This window comes from Temnothorax nylanderi, unplaced genomic scaffold (genome assembly GCF_030848795.1).
Source record: "Temnothorax nylanderi isolate EJ_2023f unplaced genomic scaffold, tnyl_v1.0 TNYL_tig0478_pilon, whole genome shotgun sequence".
Taxonomy (NCBI): Eukaryota; Metazoa; Arthropoda; class Insecta; order Hymenoptera; family Formicidae; genus Temnothorax; species Temnothorax nylanderi.
Window position 1 is genome coordinate 38187 of NW_027249540.1, and position 22723 is coordinate 60909.

Below are 22723 nucleotides of genomic sequence, written 5' to 3' on the forward strand. Positions count from 1 at the left end.
CACGTCGCGAAAGCTAATGTTTTTATTTTCGTTGACATTCGCCGCAATCCTTAATCATCGGAGCATGACCGTCGATGTGCGTTTGCTGCCACGGTTGATTCCAGTGTTCGTCACAGCGACGATAGGTCTGAACCTCCAAATCCGCCTTTATATGCTCCGGAAGTTTGTCCCACACGTAGTGAATGTGATCACCGCACATTTGCAACAGAACGGCTTTCGGCACGAATTGCAGCTGTTCGGCGCTAAAATCGCGAATGTCCGACGGTCTCGACAGCAGGACGAACATCTTTGCGACTGAACGATAAAAGAATCTCTTTTACAGAGCACTTGCACATGATAATGTTCAACCATACAATAACGAAGAAACAGCGTTACTTTTCGATCGATGTATAGCTCTCAAATCTCACTACTGCGGCTCGACGCGCTTCATCCCCTCGTTATATACCCTTTGCTATCTCTCTCGCTCCAACTGATTTTTGAAAGATCTTTTCCTTTGTTTCGTGTACTGCGTCGTAAAAAAATAGCGCGAAATTGTTTAGTCTACGCGATAACACCCCCTTTTTCTAGAAAAATGTTGTTTACGACGAACATGTTTCGACAGGTTCGACGCGTTATCGGGTAGATCATTGTCTCGATGACGTCATTTCTTCCTTTGTCTTTTACGTACTGCGTAGATAGATTGTTTTTTAAGTATAAATCATACTATAATTTCTTCGCGCGCATTTCAATTCGAGCCGTATATGCAACGTCCGCCAAAACTCCGGCTGCTTGAATTTTACAATCAAATATCGCATATCATAACATAGAAGCGAGGCGTCGATGCTCCAGCGGACGTCTACGCTCGCAGGTGTAATGCGAGACGTATTGCTATCAGTTTTATACACCGCCATTATATTTTTTTCTCTGGCGACTTCTCCGTTTTGCAACCGTCATTGAATTCAGTCGCATCGAGTCAGCGCAAAGTGGTACACGTGTTTTTTTACGAGTTTTTTTGTGTACAAACGCGTGTTCGGACGTGTTCTGTGATTTTGTGATGCCTCCGCGCAAACCTTTTATACCTAAAGACATAGAAGACAGTGAAATTTTTGGGGGGGGGGGGGCCCGATGCTCCCCAGTTTGAAGACGCTATAGAGACGTTTGAAGGCGCTCCTCCCGCGCCCCGGCTTCCGTTTTTCGGCACGATATCCGCGCCTGGCCGCGCGCGGGAAGACCTCTTCCGCCTGACGAGGGACCGATCTCTCCTCGTGGACGAGGCGCTGATTGCCTACGCGAACCGCGTAGCGAGTTTGTAGAGATTCGCCGCCCTGCTAAGGTAGGATTTCCCGCGGCGTGTAAATATATGATTTGCTATCTACAATGCTGATAGAAGCTAGATATATACGCGGCGCGCGCGGACCCGCGGCGCGACGCGGACCCCCCGCGCGGACCCGCGGCGCGACCGCGAACGCGAACTCGAACGCGGGTGAGTCATCCCGGTGAGTCATCTAGGTGAGTCATCCCGGTGAGTCATCCCGGTGAGTCATCCCGGTGAGTCATCCCGGTGGTATGTCAAGGTCACCCCCCTCCCCCTCACCCCCTCGTAATCCGATACCATTGTGTAACCCGATACCCCCCTCCCCCTCACCCCCGCGAAATCCGATACCCTTGTGTAACCCGATACCCCGCCTCTCCCCCTTACCCCCGCAAAATCCGATACCCTTGTGTAACCCGATACCCCCCCTCCCCCTCACCCCGCGAAATCCGATACCCTTGTGTAACCCGATACTCCGCCCCCTCCCCCTCCCCCTCACCCCCTCGCGAAACCCGATACCCCCCTCCCTTACCCCCCCCCCCCTCATTGCCGCCGGGGTGGAATCGGCCTATACTAACTACTGTCATACAATAAGCTTAGGCATTTGTAAACATAACGCCATCGAAATATTAGTCGATTTGTGTCTGCATCATACAGTTAGAATAACTTGAAAATGTCATATTAATTTAGATTGAATATGTTTGCGCCGACTACAAAGAATTTTATACATTTGATTATTGACGTTGTTATTTGACCCCGTGCGTTATTTCGTTTTGCTAGATCACTTGATAAGGACCCGAAGCTTGGGTGGAAACGTTGTGAAGTTTATGTATATATTTTTGCCAATTGTTGTCGATTTCAATACACTATTGCTGTTATACATTATTGGCGAAACAATTTCCTACTTCTTGATATTCATATTTTATATTAAAAATATCATAAAATTTAATTTAAAATATCTCAGGAAATTCTTAATAAAAGAGAGCTTCATTATAATGTTTTGAAAACGTCTTGACAAGGGCAAGAATATGCAATAAAAAATGGGATATTCTATTTAAGAAAACACAGATCACATTGACCTGGTCTTGAAAAAATCGCTCAAAGTCAATTCCATATTTTCATCATCTGTCCCCTTTAATATCCTACAACTTTTATCTAAAACATTTTTCCATATCTAAAGCTGTTCCTGAGGTCCAGGGGACTGGGTCAGACTTTAGAGATACCCTGTATAATAACTATAACTATAGTTATATTTCAAATATATAATTATGTCTATATTATGTTTTTTTTTTCTATTTAGAAAGTGCTCTATTGTGTAAAGCAGCGGAAAATTGAAAAGAAGTTGAACAAGCCATTAAAACTTGGCTGAGACGTGCAAAAGAAAGGGCAGGGAAAGAAGCAAAAAAAAAAAACATTCTTTATTGTGAACATTTGCATTTGCACATGCAATTTGTGAATTTATTTCATTTTTGCTCATTTTGAATCATTTTTGTTTTTAAACAATGCAAAAGTGTGAATTTGGAGTAAAATTTCTAGAAAATCTGAGAATTTTTTTACAAAATTTGAGTAAACACCCTTATTGAAATTTCAACATTAGTTTTTATAACTATTTTGTACAAATTGCTGTTTTCTTTAATTAATTTGCAATACGCGTGTGCAATACGTTTAACAATACGTGTATGTGTGTGTGGATACATACATATATACATACATATATGTATATATTTTATATAATTTTTAAAATAAATATATTATTTTAAAATATTTCATTGTTTTTACCCTTTTAATGTAAATTACAATTCTGGATGTTCCCTTTTATCATGTCCACAGGACGTCCATCGGATATTCTGTGGACATGTTTTAGGGATATAAACATGTCCACCAATTTCATAAACAGATATACTATGGACGTCCATAAAATGTTCAAAGTACGTTAAACGGATGGCCTATGGACATTCTCAATAACCTTAAAGGACGTTTTATGAATGTCCATCGGATATCCGTGTGCTGTCTGAGTATGCGTTTTAATTACATATCCCACACAGCACACTTTATCTGAGGGACGTCCTACAGACATTTGAGATATCTCAATAACCGTAGGACATCCCAAAATGGTATCGATATCCGGTGGATATCCAGCAGATGCACAAGTGCCCCTCAGAACCCTTATGGAAAAATACACTCAACTTTTGGTGTTAACCGTTAAAAAAACACCAAAGAAAAACCCTTAAAGTTGGGTGTGATTTCGGACCGCCAATTGAAGGTTAACCATCATTTGAAGGTTACCCTTCAATTGGTCCGAAATCACACCCAACTTTAAAGGTTTTTCTTTGGATGATGGTTAACCTTCAAGTGATGGTTAACCTTCAAGTGATAGTTAACCTTCAATTACCCATACAGCATAGGAACCTTTCAGAGATATTTAAAAAATGTTTCATCTGATGGAGTTGAAACATGTCATAAATATTTCAAAATGTTTCTGCAACATCTCTGAGACAACTCTGAAATAGCAAAATGTCCGCGATTCTCACACTTGAAACCTTTCTGAAAGTGTGTAGAAAGATTTCCGAAATATATTGCCGTATTTTTTTTATTCGGGCGGTCACCCATCCAAGTAGTAACCGCACTCAACGTTGCTTGACTTCCATGCTCGAACGGGCTAGTGACGATCCTCTGGTTCTGATGCTTAATTCCTTTTAGCTCGTATTGTATATAAGCATCTTTAGTGTTCAAAAATTTGAAATTATTTATTAACTGGCAAATATTAAAAACAACGCAACAACAATTGATATATTATGAATATTACATAATATAATATAATATTAATAATTAATATCTGAGAAAAGCAAAAAGTCCTACATATGAAGGGTGTGGTTACATCCCTTAGAACCGTTTTAGAGCTGCAATTAAAAATTTCTAAATTCGTCTATTTACTTCTCCTATATGTGTATAAAGTTTCATTGAAAACTCAATTGAAAGGTTTGCAAAATTATATTTTATGAAATGTTTCCGAAATAAGTTAATTAAAAGTTTTTAACTTTATTGCGTGAGAAAGGTTTTAGAAACAGCTCAACTGAAAGATTTATAAAATTATTTCATGTGAAACGATTCAGAGATAACTCAACTAAAAGTTTTGAAAAATTATCTTCATGTGAAAGGTTTCAAAAACATTTCTATTGCAACATTTTATATGACATATTGCAGAATTCTTTCAAAGATGTTGCACATGAAATGTGAAAGGTTGAAATGTTTTGGAAGCTTTCTGCAACAATCTGTGCTGTATGGGTAATGGTTAACCTTCAATTAATGGTTAATCCTTAAAAATGACGGTATAAACCCTAAAAATATGAAGCCTCAAATGAAAGTAACAAAGATGTTAAGAAAGTAAACTCATATTATTTTAATAGCATAATGTACATGCACACTCTCGCACACTCTCGTTATGGATCGATCTATCGATTGCATACTCTATGTCAATTCTCGATTCTTGTATACACACTATATTAAATATATCGTTCATTCGCCATTAGTACACGAAGCACATTGCATTGTGGTCTGATTTTATCCCTGCTAAAATCCTGCACCATCAGGTTATGGGCCCAGTAGACGTACAAAATCAGCAATAGAAACGAGCAAAAATATTTTGAAGCGAAGGACTGCGGTAATATTTTTTCTCTTTGCGTGTGAGCCGTGTTAAAAGGAGACGTTAAAAGTCACGCGCCGCAAAACTTAACCTAAGATTGCGCGCGGTAGAACGTACTCGAAGGAAGATGTCTGTCTCTCAAGGATCTCAAATAATCGAGAAGCTAAAAGGGAGAGAAAATTATCAGGACTGGAAGTTTGCCATGCAAGCGTGGTTGGAATACGACGACCTGTGGGGGTGCATAATCGGAACGGAACAGGATATAGCCGATCCCAGAAAGGTAACAAAAGCGAAAACAAGAATTATTCTGTCGTTAGAGCCCGTAAATTACGTACATGTCGAAGATTGCACAACCGCGAAAGAAGTTTGGGAAAAGCTTCAAGCAGTATTCGAGGATTCGGGATTGACGCGTAAGGTGAATCTATTGCGTACTCTCGTATCCACGCAACTTGAGAGATGCAAAAATGTCGAGGAATACGTAAATATAATCATCAAGACGGCGCACAAGTTGAACGGCATTGGTTTAAGAGTACCGGATGACTGGGTCGGCACGTTACTTCTCGCTGGACTGCCGGAGGAATACCGCCCAATGATAATGGGGCTTGAAAACTCTGGAACGGCAATAACGGCGGATTTTATTAAAACAAAACTGTTGCAGGAGGTCAAGAGCGTGAAAGGTGTCAAGAATACGGGCAGCAACGCAGCACTCTACACGAAGGGAGCTAAAGCTAAACCGAAGAAGGTACAATGTTTTCGGTGCAAAGGTTATGGTCACTTCGCAAGCAAATGTAAGGCAAGTCTGCCGGAACAACCCGCTACAGGCGAGAGCAGCGAAAAGAAATCGACCACTAACCAAAGCAATTCAGCACAAGGTAAGAAGGCTTACTGGGCATTTTTAGCTTCAAAAGTTCAGAATGGCGAAACTTGGTACGTCGATTCATGCGCGTCGACTCACTTAACGGCGAAAGATGAAATGAATAATCAAAGAAAGAGCTCGGAAAAAATAACAATGGCGAATAACCAACAGTTAATGGCGGAGTCGGTCGGCGACGTAAACTTGAAAGTTCAGACACATAGCGGAGTGCAAAATATTATAGCACGCGACGCTTTATATGTACCGAATAGTATGGTAAATCTATTGTCGGTCAGCCAAATGGTAAGAAAAGGTCTCTCAGTGCATTTCACGCCACAGGGCAACGAGATTTGCGATGAAGAAGGGAACAACCTTGGAACCATGTCGCTGGAAGGTGGAATTTACAAGCTTGACGTAACAGCGGAGAGGAACTTCTATGCAGGAAAGTCAACCGCAGAACTCTGGCATCGCAGACTTGGCCATCTGAACTATCGGAGCGTCATGGAGCTGAGCAAGAGGTCAACGACAGGAATCAGTGTGGGAAAATTCGAAGAAAAGCCATGTATATCGTGCATCAAAGGAAAGATCACGAGAAAAACGTATCCGAAGGACGGGAAACGTGCCAATGAAATGCTCGAGCTTATACATTCCGACCTGTGTGGACCTATGGAGGAGGCTTCAATCGGTGGTTCGAGATACTTTATGACACTGACTGATGATTTCTCTCGTAAAGTCTTTGTGTATTTTTTAGAAAGAAAGAGCCAAGTCAGGGATACGATCGAGGAGTTCAAGAGCTTCGTGGAAAAGCAAACCGGAAAGGTAATAAAGTCCATCCGAACAGACAATGGCCGAGAATATGTCAATCGAGACTTGGAGAATTTTTTTCGCAAAGCTGGAATCAGGCACCAACAAACCGTACCCTATAGCCCGGAACAGAACGGTTTGGCAGAAAGGATGAACCGTACCATCGTCGAAAGGGCTAAGAGCATGTTGTTCGACGCAGAACTACCCAAAAGGTATTGGGCGGAAGCGGTGGCGACGGCGGCTTATTTGATCAATAGATCACCAGCTAATGGAATCGACGGAAGGACTCCAGAAGAGGTGTGGACCGGGCGAAGTCCGGATTTGCAGCATTTAAGAGTATTCGGGTGCAAGGCAATGGCACAGATACCTAAGGAGCGACGGCGAAAATGGGACCCCAAGGCAGACGAGCTGATATTCGTAGGCTATGACGACAATGTAAAGGGTTATCGCTTGATAGATCCACGTACGGAATGCGTGGTAAAACGCAGAGATGTTGTATTCTTGGAGGAAGCTCGCTCAGAGGAAGCACAGGAACCTGACGAAACAAAAGGAGTAATCGATATCAGGCACCACTTCATACGGGAATGCATCGAGGAAGGAACCATACGCGTAAAATATATCCCAACGGAAGAAATGACAGCGGACTCCCTAACCAAAGGATTGTTCGGGCCGAAGCAGCTTGAATGCAGAAAACAGATGGGATTGAAAGACTGATTTTTTTTAAATAACATTCGTTTATGTGGGGGTGTTAAGAAAGTAAACTCATATTATTTTAATAGCATAATGTACATGCACACTCTCGCACACTCTTGTTATGGATCGATCTATCGATTGCATACTCTATGTCAATTCTCGATTCTTGTATACACATTATATTAAATATATCGTTCATTCGCCATTAGTACACGAAGCACATTGCATTGTGGTCTGATTTTATCCCTGCTAAAATCCTGCACCATCAAAAGAGAATAAACCCCATATTTAAATGTTCTTAATTTGCTTCCGCCGATAATAAGTTGAAGGGTTTGAAGGAGACCGCAGTAGACGATTTTATTAGATTTTGGGTCTGGGGCCTGTATTGAGCCCAAGTCAAATTTTTTAAATAAAAACCCCTATTTTTTATTGTATCATCTTTTTCTACTAATAAATTTGAACAACTTTTGTCTGAAACATTTTCTTATTTGCCCAATACTTTTTGAGATATTCAAGGAAAACTTGGTAACTTTTTCAATATTTAGCTTATGATATCTTGATAATTGTTTGCCAGAGGAAAAAATGGTATAGAAGACTTTTTGACTTGATTTTGTCTTAAGAATATGCTGTTGCAATAGCACTCCAATTTTTTTAAATACTTGTAAACACTCCAAGAAGATGCATACACAAATATTTAAAAAAAGTGGAGTATAATACTATTGCAACAGCACATTTTTGAAATAAAATTAAGTTAAAAAGTCCTCTGTACCATTTTTTTCTCTGGCAAACAATCATCAAGATATCACAAGCTAAATATTGAAAAAGTTAACAAGTTTTCCTTGAATATCTCAAAAAGTATTAGGCAAATAAAAGAATTTTTCAAACAAAAGTTGTTTAAATTAATTAATAGAGAAAGATGGTACAATAAAAAAGGGGTTTTTATTTAAAAAAATTGACTTAGGCTTTATTGGGCTCAATACAGGCCCTGAATCCAAAATCCAATAAGATCGTCTATTGGCCCCCTTCGAACCTTTTAACTTTTATCTGAAACACTTTTCTAATAAACCAAGCCGTCAATTGACACTTAACGAAGATTAACACAATAACATTTAAACGACACCCAACGATAAAGGGATCATTGCATGGCGACACTGATTAAATCGACATAGAACATTAAACACCCTGTTAACACCAAACCAATATCCAACGATGAGGATCAATCTCCAACCTACACTAAACATTGAGGCTTAATCCCCAACCTACACTTATCATTGAGAATAAACTCCCAATATACACTCATCATTGAGGATTAAACCCACAACTTACCTAAACCTTAATGGTCAACACTCAATCTACACCTAAATTTAAGTGTTGACACTTAACTTTGATGACAAACACTAAGGGTGCGGTCCAGTTCAAGCTTCAAACGCTCCAAATACTTTCGCTTTCTATGCTCCCATAAACCCGGTCCATTAGTGCTACCAATGTTATAAACGCTGTGCAAGTGGACCATTCTGAAGCGAAGTTTACATCACGTATGTGCAAATGAACCGCAGCAGAATACGGAACGCAGCCTGAACGAGTTTAGAGAGATCATGGATGCTCTGTTAATATATACCGTAAAAACTTTTTTAGACTATTATACTAATCATCTTTACGATGATGAAGAAGTGGACATTGTGGTGGGCATCTTACTTCCAAAAGATCGTGTCCGTATTCCGAAAATTGGAGGTTACGTGGAACATGTAATTCCATCACTTAGCAGTGAATATTTTAAAATGCATTTTCGGTATGTATAATTATTGCTAATTTGTAATTTTTTTATAGTAATATATAAATATATATAATTATATATATGTATAATTCTATGCAAATAAATGTGTGTGCACGCGTGTGTTGTGTGTGTTTGATATAATAAAAGGATCATGTAAATTATAAAAATAGTAAATAGAATCAATATGAATGTTATTATCGTTATGTAGAATCTATCTGATGGCATCTCTAATGAATTTATCTTTACTTTTAATAGGAACTTGTCTCTTTGGGAATTGGATATGTATTTAAGGTAAGTATTGTATTTTATTTATGTTCTTGTTTTTAACTTGTCGCTCTTTATTATAAAATGTTCTGACTGTGTATTTATGAATAACAGTGTATGTTGTTAGTGTATTAATTTCTTAATTCTTAATCTTTCGGCTCGCTGCCGTATCTTTATAAAATGTCGAACTACTGTTCGCTCTTCGCGTACTCGTTGTACTTTTTTGCTTAAAATCTAATGACTCTATCGTTATCTCAAATATTAAAATAATTGTTTCACGCATAAAATATATAATTATCAAACTTGCAAACGCTGTATAAAATATAAAACCTGAATTCTAAATACGAATTGAAATAGATACGGGTATCTACTCCCTTTTACACCCGTGGGTGTACTTCTTGGCTCTCGCTCTCCGCTCGGGACTCGGTTCTCGTGTGCACTTGCTGCACCTCCACCTCGGCCGCTACCTGCTGGCTCTCTACTAGTGTGGTCAGTCCAGCGGGCTGTTCCGTGCCCACCGTCAGGATCTTTTGCACTTCCTCGTCCTCGGATACCTCCTTGAAGAGGTCTGTCACGGTCAGGCCCTCGTCTGCTAGCGGGCCTGCCTCTGGCTCTGCCTGTACCTCGTCTATCGCCTCTCTGATTGCTCGTGGCAGCTCTCCCAGCTCCTGGTGCACCGTACTCGGTTGCACCTTCTGCACCTTCGCCCTGTGCTGCACCTCGTTCGCCTTCCCGGGTGTTTGGGACATGTCAGGCGTCCCTCCGGTGAAGTCCCGGCTCTCTTGGGGAATCGAGGGTAAAACCTGCGATTTCAAGGTTAGGTAACGTGATAGCTAACATCTTGTGAGTGAATTACTTCTATAGTAATTCACTCATTTACCCAGAGTGAATTATAAGTTTACTATTTTATAAAACCCCGTTTACGCGGAGAAATTATCGTAACCCAGGGAGAAACGCGAGATCGGATAGACATCTAGCAAACGTCTATCAGACGCATCTAACTTAGATCGATAGACGCATCTAGATTGACGTCTAAGTGGCCTTTTTTAGACGCATATAATAGACGTCTAATAGACGTTCTGCGTAATAGACGTATTATAGACGTATAATAGACCTACCTCTAAAGTAAAAGGACTAATTTACTTATTACTAAATAATAATACGTACTCATTTATACAAGATAAGGAATTTAAAGTATGGCACAGTATTTTTCAAAATATTTAATTTCTGGAAAAAATGTTACCAAGGAGTACATACATATAAATGTTAGATCATCCTACGTGCCTTCTGTCTCTCGAAAACTGTCCTTTTCCTCAAAGAGGTTCGTTACTTACTCATCCTTTTTTTTCATTCTTTATTCACTCCTAGCGTTCTTCGTAGTCTGTATTCAGAACTCGCATCTATTCTCACTAATTGAAATTAGCAGCGAAATAATTCATTGTTTTAAACAACGGTTCTTAATATCGACAGACCTTTTTGCTCATCCGGTCTGCTTATTGCGTTGTATCCCATACAAGTTGGTGTATTTAATACGAGTATGTTAAATAAACTATTTAAATCACACTGATATTTGGTACTTAACACTGTAGAATGTGGAAATCCTGAAAAAGGGGAGTGCAAGGAAGATTCGTCGATAAGACTTGCCCTCGTTGCATTTGTATACATATTTTTTTATTAGTTATTCTTACACGGTTTTTTTTATGAGCGGATATATATTTACACACAAGATACCGAGTCGAAACCGAGTCATCTTGGTATTGTATTAATAATGAAAAACAAACGCAGTAAGATAAAAACAAACGAACAAATGATACAAAAGATGATGATGCTTCAGTATCGTATCAGTATATATATATGGTATATGTATTATATATACTAATGTCATTATAATCATTTTATTATTTAGCAATTCTCTCGTTCGCTATAGTTAAGTCTGGGCAGAAATTGACGAACTCGCACTTACATGTTTATAACAAGACATCCGCAATTAAACGCCAGATTCACAAATCCACTCTCTCTATGAACCCTCGCTCCCACATTTTTATCGGAATCGTAAAAATAAAAAAATAAAATAAAATAAAATTTACTAGCGCGTCTAAACACAAACGCGTAACTCTATATGATTGTCCTACTAGGATGATCTACGAGACTCGGCCATCGCAACAGTGGCTCTTCGCGATAAACACCCCGCAGGGTCCTCTTACAGAATTATTTGGTCTATCTCGCAGTGTATCAAAAGCTTGAACTATCTTGCACCTCTGGTGGTGTCACTTCGTTCCGACGTAAAAAGAGCATGTCGATATTTCTACATCACAATAAAGCTGTAATACTAATGTGCAGGTTTCATTCTTCCTTTGGCATTTCGCAGCCATGATCTGAGAGACTTCAATGCTTCACTCAGATCACTTTCTTCAAATTTTAACAACAATGTACCTAAAAAAATAAACGTATGGATTAAAAAATATCACCATTTGCTAAAAAAAAAAAGAACTAGCTGGATTCTGAAAAGCGCATTTTATATATGTATATATGCACATGCGCACATACATTTCACGGAACTCAACTACTCATTCAGACATTATACCTTGTACCAATTCCCATAATTTTGTGGATTTGAAAGCCAATTTAGTTCCATGACCATCGAAGTTATACTGTTGGGCAAGAGAGTTACTCATGAGGTTTGACATAAGTTTAGATACTGCTCGAGCTTCATCATTTCCCAAAGGAAGAGATTTCAAATAGTAACACTGAAATAAAAGGAGATTGATACAGAAACAGATACGTAAAGGTTATCCGCCGTTACATTTTATCAAGTAAAGAAATATATAATCTAATAATAAATAATAAAGACTTGCAACACTTCCACTAACAACGTTTGTCAACTTCGACCAAAAGAAATAACAGAAGAGTATTAAAGGAAATGTAGCAAAATCTTAAACATACGACAATAATTCTAGGATAGGTCACCTATATAAACTTAGGGTATGCTGTAATATACTGATTGTCAGTTTAATTGGATACAATTTTTTTAAGGAGCAGCGTTTAGAGTGCTTTACGAGAGTTAAATTAAAGAGTATACTTCCACTTTCATCACAATCGTGCAGAAATAATACTTTTAATATTTCTTTTCCAAGCTTACAACTTTACGTAAAAATATTGAGTGGAGCTATCTCTCATGATTTTGACCTTAGCAAGATGTCTCAAAGTTTTTATAAAAACCAAAATCAAGGTTATTATAGGGATGACTTTATTAAACTAAATATTTACCATAAAAACATATAAAACATCACTTACTGTGTCTGCAAGCTGCACGTCAATTGACAGAAATTTTTCAAACCTTTTGACCTGTTCAATGGTTTCTAAAGGAAGTGCAGGAATGTTTGGAGGTTTACAGAAAATTTTTTCCTCTGGCAGTACAAATCTATTCAATTTACATTGATTTATAAGTACCAAGTCAAGTTTCGCACGCATATTATCTACTTTTAGTTTTAATTCCGCCACGGATGCTTCCAGACCTGTACATAATAATTATAGATAACTACATAAATAATCAACTACAAACATTGAGAAAAAATAAAGCACATGTACTTTTTATCAAAGTTTTAGAGTGATGTTTGAATTTGAAACAATTTACGGAAATAAGTTGATTTCTTACTATATTAACGTAGTGTACCTGTATTCAATTGTGATGTTAAGACAGTCTGTGATGAAGCTAGTGAGACTTTATCAGACTCATTGTCTATTTCACTTCTGTCTTCATTGAACTCATCATCTCTTGGTGGTGTCTGGCGTATACAATCATTTGTGGAAGAACGAGTTGTATCAGTTTTATCTGACTGAGACAAAAGAGGCTGAATGTCCCTTGACATCTCATTACTAGGTGATGACTTTTCAACAGAGTGCGACTTTAACGATGAAACAATTGATGACGATTGTGATTCAGATCTGCAAGTCCCACTTGCCTTTGCTGGTAGTTCAGAGGACGTGCTATCAACTGCCTTCTTTCCCACAGGCAATTTATGAGAAATATTTCTCAAACACATTGCTTCCTTCCGTTGCTGTGCTTTATTAGCTGCCTGCTGCCTCAGATTAATAATTTTGTCTAGGAACTTGTGCTGCTTAATACCGGTTGTAGATGAAGAAGGAGTAGCTGTTTTGCTTTGTTTCTTGTTAGAAACAACAGTCAGTGGAGTAATATTCTTCTTTGAGACAATGTTTAAAGACTTCTTCTGAGAAGATGAACTAGCGGGAAGAGGTGGTGGAAAAGGAGCAACTGGTATCTTTGATCTTGATTTGTCCTGCTTGCGCTTTTTAGTATCAGAGTCAGATGAATCACCTGAAGATGATAATGGATTCTTCAATCGCCTTCTCCGCTTTCCCCTGCCCATTTGACCAACTGAATCACTTTCATAGGCAGATGCATACGTTTCAAAGCCTTTTGCAGCGTTTCTAGCATCAATATATGTTTCTGTAACAAATATAAGATAAAGCTATTACGAGATCACAAATCTCACTCACTCTATATTTATTCACTCTCTCTCTCTCTCTCTCTCTCTCTCTCTCTCTCTCTCTCTCTCTCTCTCTCTCTCTCTCTCTCTCTCTCTCTCTCTCTCTCTCTCTCTCTCTCTCTCTCTCTCTCTCTCTCTCTCTCTCTCTCTCTCTCTCTCTCTCTCTCTCTCTCTCTCTCTCTCTCTCTCTCTCTCTCTCTCTCTCTCTCTCTCTCTCTCTCTCTCTCTCTCTCTCTCTCTCTCTCTCTCTCTCTCTCTCTCTCTCTCTCTCTCTCTCCTCTCTCTCTCCCTCTCTCTCTCCCTCTCTCTCTCCCTCTCTCTCTCTCCTCTCTCTCTCCCTCTCTCTCTCTCCTCTCTCTCTCCTCTCTCTCTCCTCTCTCTCTCCTCTCTCTCTCTCTCTCCTCTCTCTCTCTCTCTCTCTCTCTCTCTCTCCCTCTCTCTCTCCCTCTCTCTCTCCCTCTCTCTCTCTCCTCTCTCTCTCTCTCCTCTCTCTCTCCCTCTCTCTCTCTCCTCTCTCTCTCTCCCTCTCTCTCTCTCCTCTCTCTCTCCCTCTCTCTCTCCCTCTCTCTCTCCCTCTCTCTCTCCCTCTCTCTCTCCCTCTCTCTCTCCCTCTCTCTCTCTCCTCTCTCTCTCTCCTCTCTCTCTCCTCTCTCTCTCCCTCTCTCTCTCCCTCTCTCTCTCCCTCTCTCTCTCCCTCTCTCTCTCTCTCTCTTTCTCTCTCTCTCTCTCTCTCCCATTGATGGAAATGTTCTACTGTTGTACCGATACCTAAAGTAACAGGCTCAAATGATGCGAAAAATTTACGACCGATTAATATGTTGCCAATGTATGAGAAAGTATTAGAAACCGTAGTGAAATCGCGATTAGATAAATTCTGTGAGGAGCACAATATTATTACCGATTGCCAATCGGGCTTTAGAAATAGCTACTCGTGTGAAACTGCATTACAAAGTGTAATATCTGAGTGGAAGTTAGCAATAAGTAAAGGTAGTAAGATTGGAGTTGCTTTTCTGGACTTTCGTAGAGCCTTCGAGACAATAGATAGAAAGATATTAATTGCTAAATTGGAATTTCTTGGATTTGAAGGAACGGTTATCTCTTGGTTACAAGATTATGTGAATAATAGAGTACAAAAGGTAAAATATAAGAATGTAATGTCTGAAGCACGGAAAGTAAACAATGGAGTACCCCAGGGATCAGTCCTTGGGCCTCTATTGTTTATATTATATATAAATGATATTGTAAACTTAATGATTCTTGGATGCAAAATTAGAATGTTTGCAGATGATACTATTGTATACTTTGAAAACTTAAGGATAGATGCTATTGAATATGTTATTAATAAACAACTGGAGAAATTATATGGTTGGTTATGTGCAAATAAATTGAAATTGAACGTGGAAAAGAGCAAGTTCATGTTACTAAGAAGTGGTAGATGCGAGGAAAATACGGAGTGTGAGATAAGAATTGCGAACGAAAGATTGGAGCAAGTAAATGAATATAAATATTTGGGTGTAGTGGTGGATGAGGTATTGACATTTGAGAAGCATGTGCAATATATTATTAAAAAGATGAGTGCTAAGACACAATTTATTAGGAGAGTGGGTGTCGACCTATCATTATATGTAAGAAGCGTATTGTATAAGGCTATTGTGGCACCACATATGGAATATTGCTCAACGGTATTTATAGGATTGAGTAGAGTACAATTAGAGAAGTTGCAAGTATGTCAAAATAGGGCAATTAGGACAGCACTTAAATGTTCGATATATACCTCATGCGATGAAATGAGGAGTGTCTTAGGAATTATGAGCGTAGAAAAGAGAATTAAGTATAATGTATGTATATTTGTGTATAAACTAGCTAATGGATTGTTACCAAGTGGGTTGTGTAATAAGATTGAGAAGGTAGGAGAGCGGCATAAGTACAAAACGAGGCAAGTAAATCAACTACAAGTACAATTTAGAAAAACGCGAACAGGACAGAAAGATTTGTTTTATGATGGTATAAGGATTTATAATGAGTTGCCTGAGGAAATAAGAAACATTGATAATAATGTGAGCGAATTTAAAAGGAGATTGAAAGGAAAATTGATTTAAGTAAAGTGTATTGTGTATTGTATGATAGCTAAAAGCTAATAAATGTATTCATTCATTCATTCATTCATTCTCTCTCTCTCCCCCTCTCTCTCTCTCTCTCTCTCTCATTACTACAAAATAATACCGTAGTGTATATTAAATAAGATAATATTTCTAACATATATAACTGATTGTGAGAACAAATTTGAAACACATTAAAATCTTATAAAATATATATATTAAGTGAAGAAATTTTAAAAATTCCTTTTTTTATTAAAAAAAATATAGTAATATTAGATAATTGCATCAAATGCAAGGGAGCAATTATAAATATATAATTATAGTTCGTTGCTGTGCTTCAATATTGTTCAAGATGTCATATCCAATAAAGAAAAAAATAAATTTGCATTTCTAAACGTGATATATGTCTGTGTATTTATTTATCATTAAATATAAGTAATATCTCTTAAAATTATTTGGTAACTGTCATGTTACACTTCTTGTTATATCTACTAATTTCATTAATAACTAAGCTCAAATATGTAAGATATTTTAAAGAAAAAGTAAAATCAAACTTTAGAAGAGATTTACAAGAAATCAATTAAAAATATAATGTTCTATAGATTGACACAGTTATATATTATATATATATTCAGAAATTTATATATTTTAGTGCATTTTGGTTCAAACGCTTTTAAGTCTCGACTTTACTATTTGTACACCATAATATATGTAACATACGTACCATAATATCTTTTAACTTCTACTTCCAACTGTTGCCAAGTTTCATCTGCACTCGCCTCGGTGCGCACTAATTTGCCTGCTAATGCATCACTGTCTGGCCAAAGAATTGTTCCGATCATATTTTCATCAACTTGTACTAACCATTTGGCCAGAGCAACCTCATAATAAATGTTATCATCTTCTTCAGTTTGTAAAAATTTTACAACAACAAACTGCAAAATAAAACAGGAAAGTATAACATAAATAAATAAATGATAAAAGCATTTTATAATACAAAATATATAGAAAGCAATATATAAAGTTAAATAATATGAGTAACTCTATGAATCCTTGTCAGTCTGTATAACGCAATTTAGACAGAATTTGTAAATACGCAAATGTAGAAAAATAGCAAAAAAAAACTCCTGACTTAAATGCAACTAATGAGTATATAAGGATAAGCTGATGTGCTCTATTGGATATATATCTTAAAGTCGTAAAAAACTGACATTATTTATGAAATTGCATACATATATAAAAACAACGTACAAGTAGCACATGTGTCAGAAAGTGAAATGTCACAGACAATTGACAGGTCATCACAATAATGGCATAGTATGCAACAACGGAACACATAGAAAAAACTCAAGACTATCAGGCATTAACCAACATTTGGCTTCCACATTTTCCACAGAAATAACGTGTCTTACTTCGTCCAAATTTGAAACTTTTAATATACCTAACGTTGAGGAAGGAAGTGGATAAGTATAATAATCTTCCATTTGTTGAAATTTATTGCCAATTAGAAGCACCGAATTGCCTCTTTTAATAATGTTAATAAGAACATAAATATTTCCTTCAGATGTCCTAAAGCATGAATCTTTTTGACCAATTTATTTTTACATTGCCAATCGACAAACAACGAAAATGAGAGCCATTGATTCGTTCATCTGCGTTTATGTACATCTGTGAAAGAAACAGAATTTTCCTTCCATCTGACAATTTGACTGGTACTTTTTTTGTTCGCTCCAAATCACGATAGGCAGCTTGATGCAGAGGTTTGTAACATGATTTTAAAGAACTTTTCAAAGATTTCAAAAAATTCTCGAACACAAATGCACTGAAATTATCTAGTGGACCGTGATCTTTGCACTCTTTTGACAAATGAGATAAAGAATGAATGTTATATACAACAAACTTATTGCCATACAAAACTGCAGAATGCCGGATAAATATTAACAGCAAATCATGTGCATAATCACACATCAATTTTACTAGCACAGGACTACATAAAATGTACATAACAGCTTGAAAAAGCAGGTAATGTTTGTACACCTCTTCTTTTAGAACGTGTTTAAACACAAGAAGTCCATCATACAGACACAAACGTCGCTCCTCTGTACCTTTATACATTTTCCAGTAGTCCAGTGGTCTGGGTGGTCGATTAAAATCACTTGGACAGAAAGCAGCAAGAAATATAAGTAAATTAGAGGCTTCGGTTTTTTCATTTCGTGAAAGCTTCCAGGGTCCATTCCCTTCCATCCAAGCGGAAAGCAATCGTCTAAAGCCACCATGCCATATTAAATGAAAAGAATCAAGTCTGAATTGTGATACCATGTTTGCAATTCTAAGTAAAATAGTCACTCCAATGTGATGCAGTTGATCATCTTGATTTCTGAAAGATTCGTCTGTGCGTAATGGAGCATCCAGATTAAAAAAAACCATACGATCATCAATATATTCTCCAACAACAGTACATTTCTCACATGCACCGTAATCATTATGGCCCACACAACACTTAACAAGAGAACGTGCTGGCGCATCTAAGATAAAATTTCGTAAAATAAATGGGTATCTGATACCATTGTGCATATATCCATGTTCTAAAAGGTGTTCTGCTTCAGCGACAAAATCATGCAAATAAGAGTGCACATCAACCGGATCTCATTCACCAACGTACAAACCAATCAAAAATGTATCGTTGTCTGTATGTACTAGATGACCCAACACTGGCCAAAATTTTAAACGTGTACTTTTTGTTATAGGCAATCCATCCATGTTAACATCAATAGTTATGTTGCTATATATGTCCAAATATTTATTCAACAACATTGCATCTAAATTTCTTACAATTCCTTTATACCATAACATTGATCCATCAGGAAGTTTACAGACATCAAGATGTTTGGGTGTACGCAGTAATGTCTTATAACTTTTTTTGGCAAAGTTGGAAAAACTGGGTTTAATTTATGTAACAAATTATCGAGCTTTTTCTTTGAAATAGATCCCTCATGAATAGCCCATTCTCTCAAATTTTCTGCAACATAGTTAGCTTTCTGTTCCTCAGTTTCAAAATTATTTTCATTTACATCTTCATCATAATCATCACTATCTTCTGAAGCATCATCTTCGTGGTCAACTTCATTTTGCAATACAATTTCATCATCTTCATCATCTGATAAATCAAGCGCTTCTATCACATTTTCATTATGTACTCCTTGTTCTCTTTCATTTTCAGTATTTTCCAAGACAACTGTTTCAGGAATATTAATATTTTCATTTATTTCTAATATGTTATCGCAAGGTCTAAGTGGATTTTCTGAGACAGAGTTCCTATCACTGATATGTACGTCCATGTATTCTTCATCTGAAGAGGTACTATTGGGTGCAAAAATTCTGTTCCTCAACCTCTCAATTGATGCCCCTTTCGCAAGATCCTTTTCTGCTCGTTTCGCTCTCTGCATGAGATGTTTTCGCAACTGCATAAAAACAAGTGCAATTTTTATGATGCTTTATAACAGTAATATTCTTTTGTATAAGCATTTTTGCGTTTACATATATTCCCGGTAAAAAAATTTTGATATAAAAACATCTATATAAATATAATATAATATATCAAATATGTCCATATACATGTTTTTTTTTCTTTTGTATCAAGAGACACGGTAGTGTCTCGTGCCAAGTACACGCGGAGCGAGACCGACCGTGACTCTTTTACGCGACGCGACGGGTTGCGAGTACCCGAGATGTTGAGATCTCGATAACGAGTGAACGGATCAAGTTCTAAGTAGGCTTGATCGATAGTTTGGGGTCGAAAAGGGGGGGGTTTCTCTCATAATATTCCGCTACGTGCCCTACGAGCGGAGATATTGCGACGCAAAGTCCAAATGTGAAAATTTATTTTTAAGATACGTCGTTCAGATACGTCGACCGTTTCTCATCATGCCATGCCATCATTTCATTGGCTGGAGTCGCGTCACTTTCACTTTTTCGACGCTGGCGGCGCAGGTATCGCCAGTTTCGATATCGCGCGCGTATTTCGATCGATCTAGTAGGTAAATTAAATTAGGTCGATAGACTTATCGGTCAGGAGGAAGATTTCTATTTAGGTAAATTAGGTATATATATAATACATATTTAGTCAATTAGGAATGTTCAGTGTAAAACTCGGGGCAGATGGCGCCATGGCGTTCTGTCCTGTCATGGCGGCGTCACTAACACTAACTCAATATACATGTGTGTGTTGGTGTATCTGTGAGCACATCCGTGAGATATAAGGTCTGTTTTCTGTTGCTGCACTGCTGAACTAGTGCACTCTAGTACACTAGTTCTGTACTAGTTCAGCAGTGCAGCAACAGAAAACAGACCTTATATCTCACGGATGTGCTCACAGATACACCAACACACACATGTATATTGAGTTAGTGTTAGTGACGCCGCCATGACAGGACAGAACGCCATGGCGCCATCTGCCCCGAGTTTTACACTGAACATTCCTAATTGCTTCATGTTTATCTGGAGAGATTTCGTTTCCTTACATCGTATTACCACCGCTGCCGGAAAAGAAGGAACCCTACGCTTGGCAGAAAGTGCCGCTAGGGAATTTTTAAGTCGATTCTTATGAATCAAGCTTGAATTCGATGTCTAGGTATCCTAGGTTGCCGATGACGAGGTCCAGATAGTGCGCTTCATAGTTTTCGGTGTCCAGGTGTAATAATACGTTGAATTCGATGTCTACGTGTCCCAGGTTGCCGATGACGAGGTCCACATAGTGCGCTCCGTAGTATTCGGTGTTTACGTGTATTAATACTTTGAATTTGATGTCCACGTGTCCCAGGTTGCCGATTGCGGGATCCAGATAGTGCGTTTCATAGTTTTCGGTGTCCAGGTGTAATCGTACGTTGAATTCGATGTCTAGGTGTTCCAGGTTGCCGATGACGAGGTCCACATAGTGCGCTCCGTAGTTTTCGGTGTCTACGTGATTGATTCGATATCCACGTGTCCCAGGTTGCCGATGACGGGATCCAGATAGTGCGCTTCATAGTTTCGGTGTCCAGGTGTAATCGTACGTTGAATTCGATGTCTAGGTATCCCAGGTTGCCGATGACGAGGTCCAGATAGTGCGCTTCATAGTTTTCGGTGTCCAGGTGTAATAATACGTTGAATTCGATGTCTACGTGTCCCAGGTTGCCGATGACGAGGTCCACATAGTGCGCTCCGTAGTATTCGGTGTTTACGTGTATTAATACTTTGAATTGATGTCCACGTGTCCCAGGTTGCCGATGCGGGATCCAGATAGTGCGTTTAGTTTTCGGTGTCCAGGTGTAATCGTACGTTGAATTCGATGTCTAGGTGTCCAGGTTGCCGATGACGAGGTCCACATAGTGCGCTCCGTAGTTTTCGGTGTCTACGTGTATTAATACCTTGAATTCGATGTCCACGTGTCCCAGGTTGCCGATGACGGGATCCAGATAGTGCGCTTCATAGTTTTCGGTGTCCAGGTGTAATCGTACGTTGAATTCGATGTCTAGGTATCCCAGGTTGCCGATGACGAGGTCCACATAGTGCGCTTCGTAGTTTTCGGTGTCCAGGTGTAATAATACGTTGAATGCGATGTCTAGGTGTTCCAGGTTGCCGATGACGAGGTCCACATAGTGCGCTCCGTAGTTTTCGGTGTCTACGTGTATTAATACCTTGAATTCGATGTCCACGTGTCCCAGGTTGCCGATGACGGGATCCAGATAGTGCGCTCCGTAGTTTTCGTGGTCTACGTGTATTAATACCTTGAATTCGATGTCTAGGTGTCCCAGGTTGCCGATGACGAAGTCCACATAGTGCGCTCCGTAGTTTTCGGTGTCTACGTGTATTAATACCTTGAAATTGATGTCTAGGTGTCCCAGGTTGCTGATGACGAGGTCCAGATAGCGCGCTCCGTAGTTTTCGGTGTCTAGGTGTAATAATACCTCGAATTCGATGTCTACGTGTCTCAGGTTGCCGATGACGAGGTTCACATAGTGCGCTTTGTAGTTTTTGGTGTCTAGGTGTATTAATAACTTTAAATCTGAATGTAGGACACGTAGATATCGAATTCAAGGTATTAATACACGTAGACACCGAAAACTACGGAGCGCACTATGTGGACCTCGTCATCGGCAACGTGGGGCACCTAGACATCGAATTCAACGTATTATTACACCTGGACACCGAAAACTATGGAGCGCACTATCTGGAACCCGTCATCGGCAACCTGAAACACGTGGACATCGAATTCAAGGTATTAATACACCTGGACACCGAAAACTATGGAGCGCACTATGTGGACCTCGTTATCGGCAACCTGGGACACCTAGACATCAAATTCAAGCTTGATTCATAAGAATCGACTTAAAAATTCCCTAGCGGCAGAATTAAAATTATGTCATGACATAATAAAAATCCGCTGAATTAAAATTATGTCTAGACATAATAAAAATTGGACGAATAATAGTAACCTTTCGAAAGTAGAGGTTTTAAGCTTGAAATTTAAATTTTATTCATTTTTAACAAAGTTACCGCTGCTCGAGTTTTGCCTATTTTTTAAGATAAATTTAGTGTTCCTTCAATTTTTGTGAGAAATGTATAATTTACTTTTACTTAAATATTATTAATTTTTATGTATTTGTTGTTATTGCTAATTTTGTGAATAATTAAAAAATAAAAAATAAAAATGTTTTGCAGATCCTTGCTTAACACTACAAAATAGGTGATATCAGTACAAAATTACCTTTTTCAAAAAAGGTAAAAAAAGTGCCAAGTACACGCAATGTATTTTG

General features: G+C 38.4%; 1 protein-coding gene across 2 annotated transcripts; it reads right to left on the bottom strand.

Annotated features, from left to right (window-relative positions):
• Window positions 1-10971: 10971 nt before the first annotated feature.
• LOC139783208 (uncharacterized) lies at window positions 10972-20257 on the bottom strand. Of its 2 annotated transcripts, none has more exons than XM_071722362.1 (6): window positions 18035-20257; window positions 16654-16864; window positions 12996-13790; window positions 12617-12837; window positions 11907-12069; window positions 10972-11755 (listed from the first exon to the last, which is right to left on the bottom strand). In XM_071722362.1, the coding sequence occupies exons 1-6, from the start codon at window positions 18203-18205 to the stop codon at window positions 11652-11654; spliced, it is 1665 nt and encodes a 554-aa protein (XP_071578463.1). In that variant the 5' UTR covers window positions 18206-20257; the 3' UTR covers window positions 10972-11651. The 2 variants fall into 2 exon arrangements, with proteins under 2 accessions (XP_071578463.1, XP_071578464.1); XM_071722363.1 differs by having other exon boundaries at window positions 17181-18167.
• Between the last annotated feature and the right edge of the window lie 2466 nt (window positions 20258-22723).

What these genes read in the sequence shown, in the direction of transcription:
- LOC139783208 (XM_071722362.1), bottom strand. Translation starts at nt 18,205, where the DNA reads ATGGTGGCTTTAGACGATTGCTTTCCGCTTGGATGGAAGGGAATGGAC. An exon ending in CTACTGGAAAATGTATAAAG is followed by an intron (nt 16,865 to 18,034) that starts GTACAGAGGAGC and finishes TTTATTTTGCAG; the next exon opens with TTTGTTGTTGTAAAATTTTT. An exon ending in AGAAGTTAAAAGATATTATG is followed by an intron (nt 13,791 to 16,653) that starts GTACGTATGTTA and finishes TATTTGTTACAG; the next exon opens with AAACATATATTGATGCTAGA.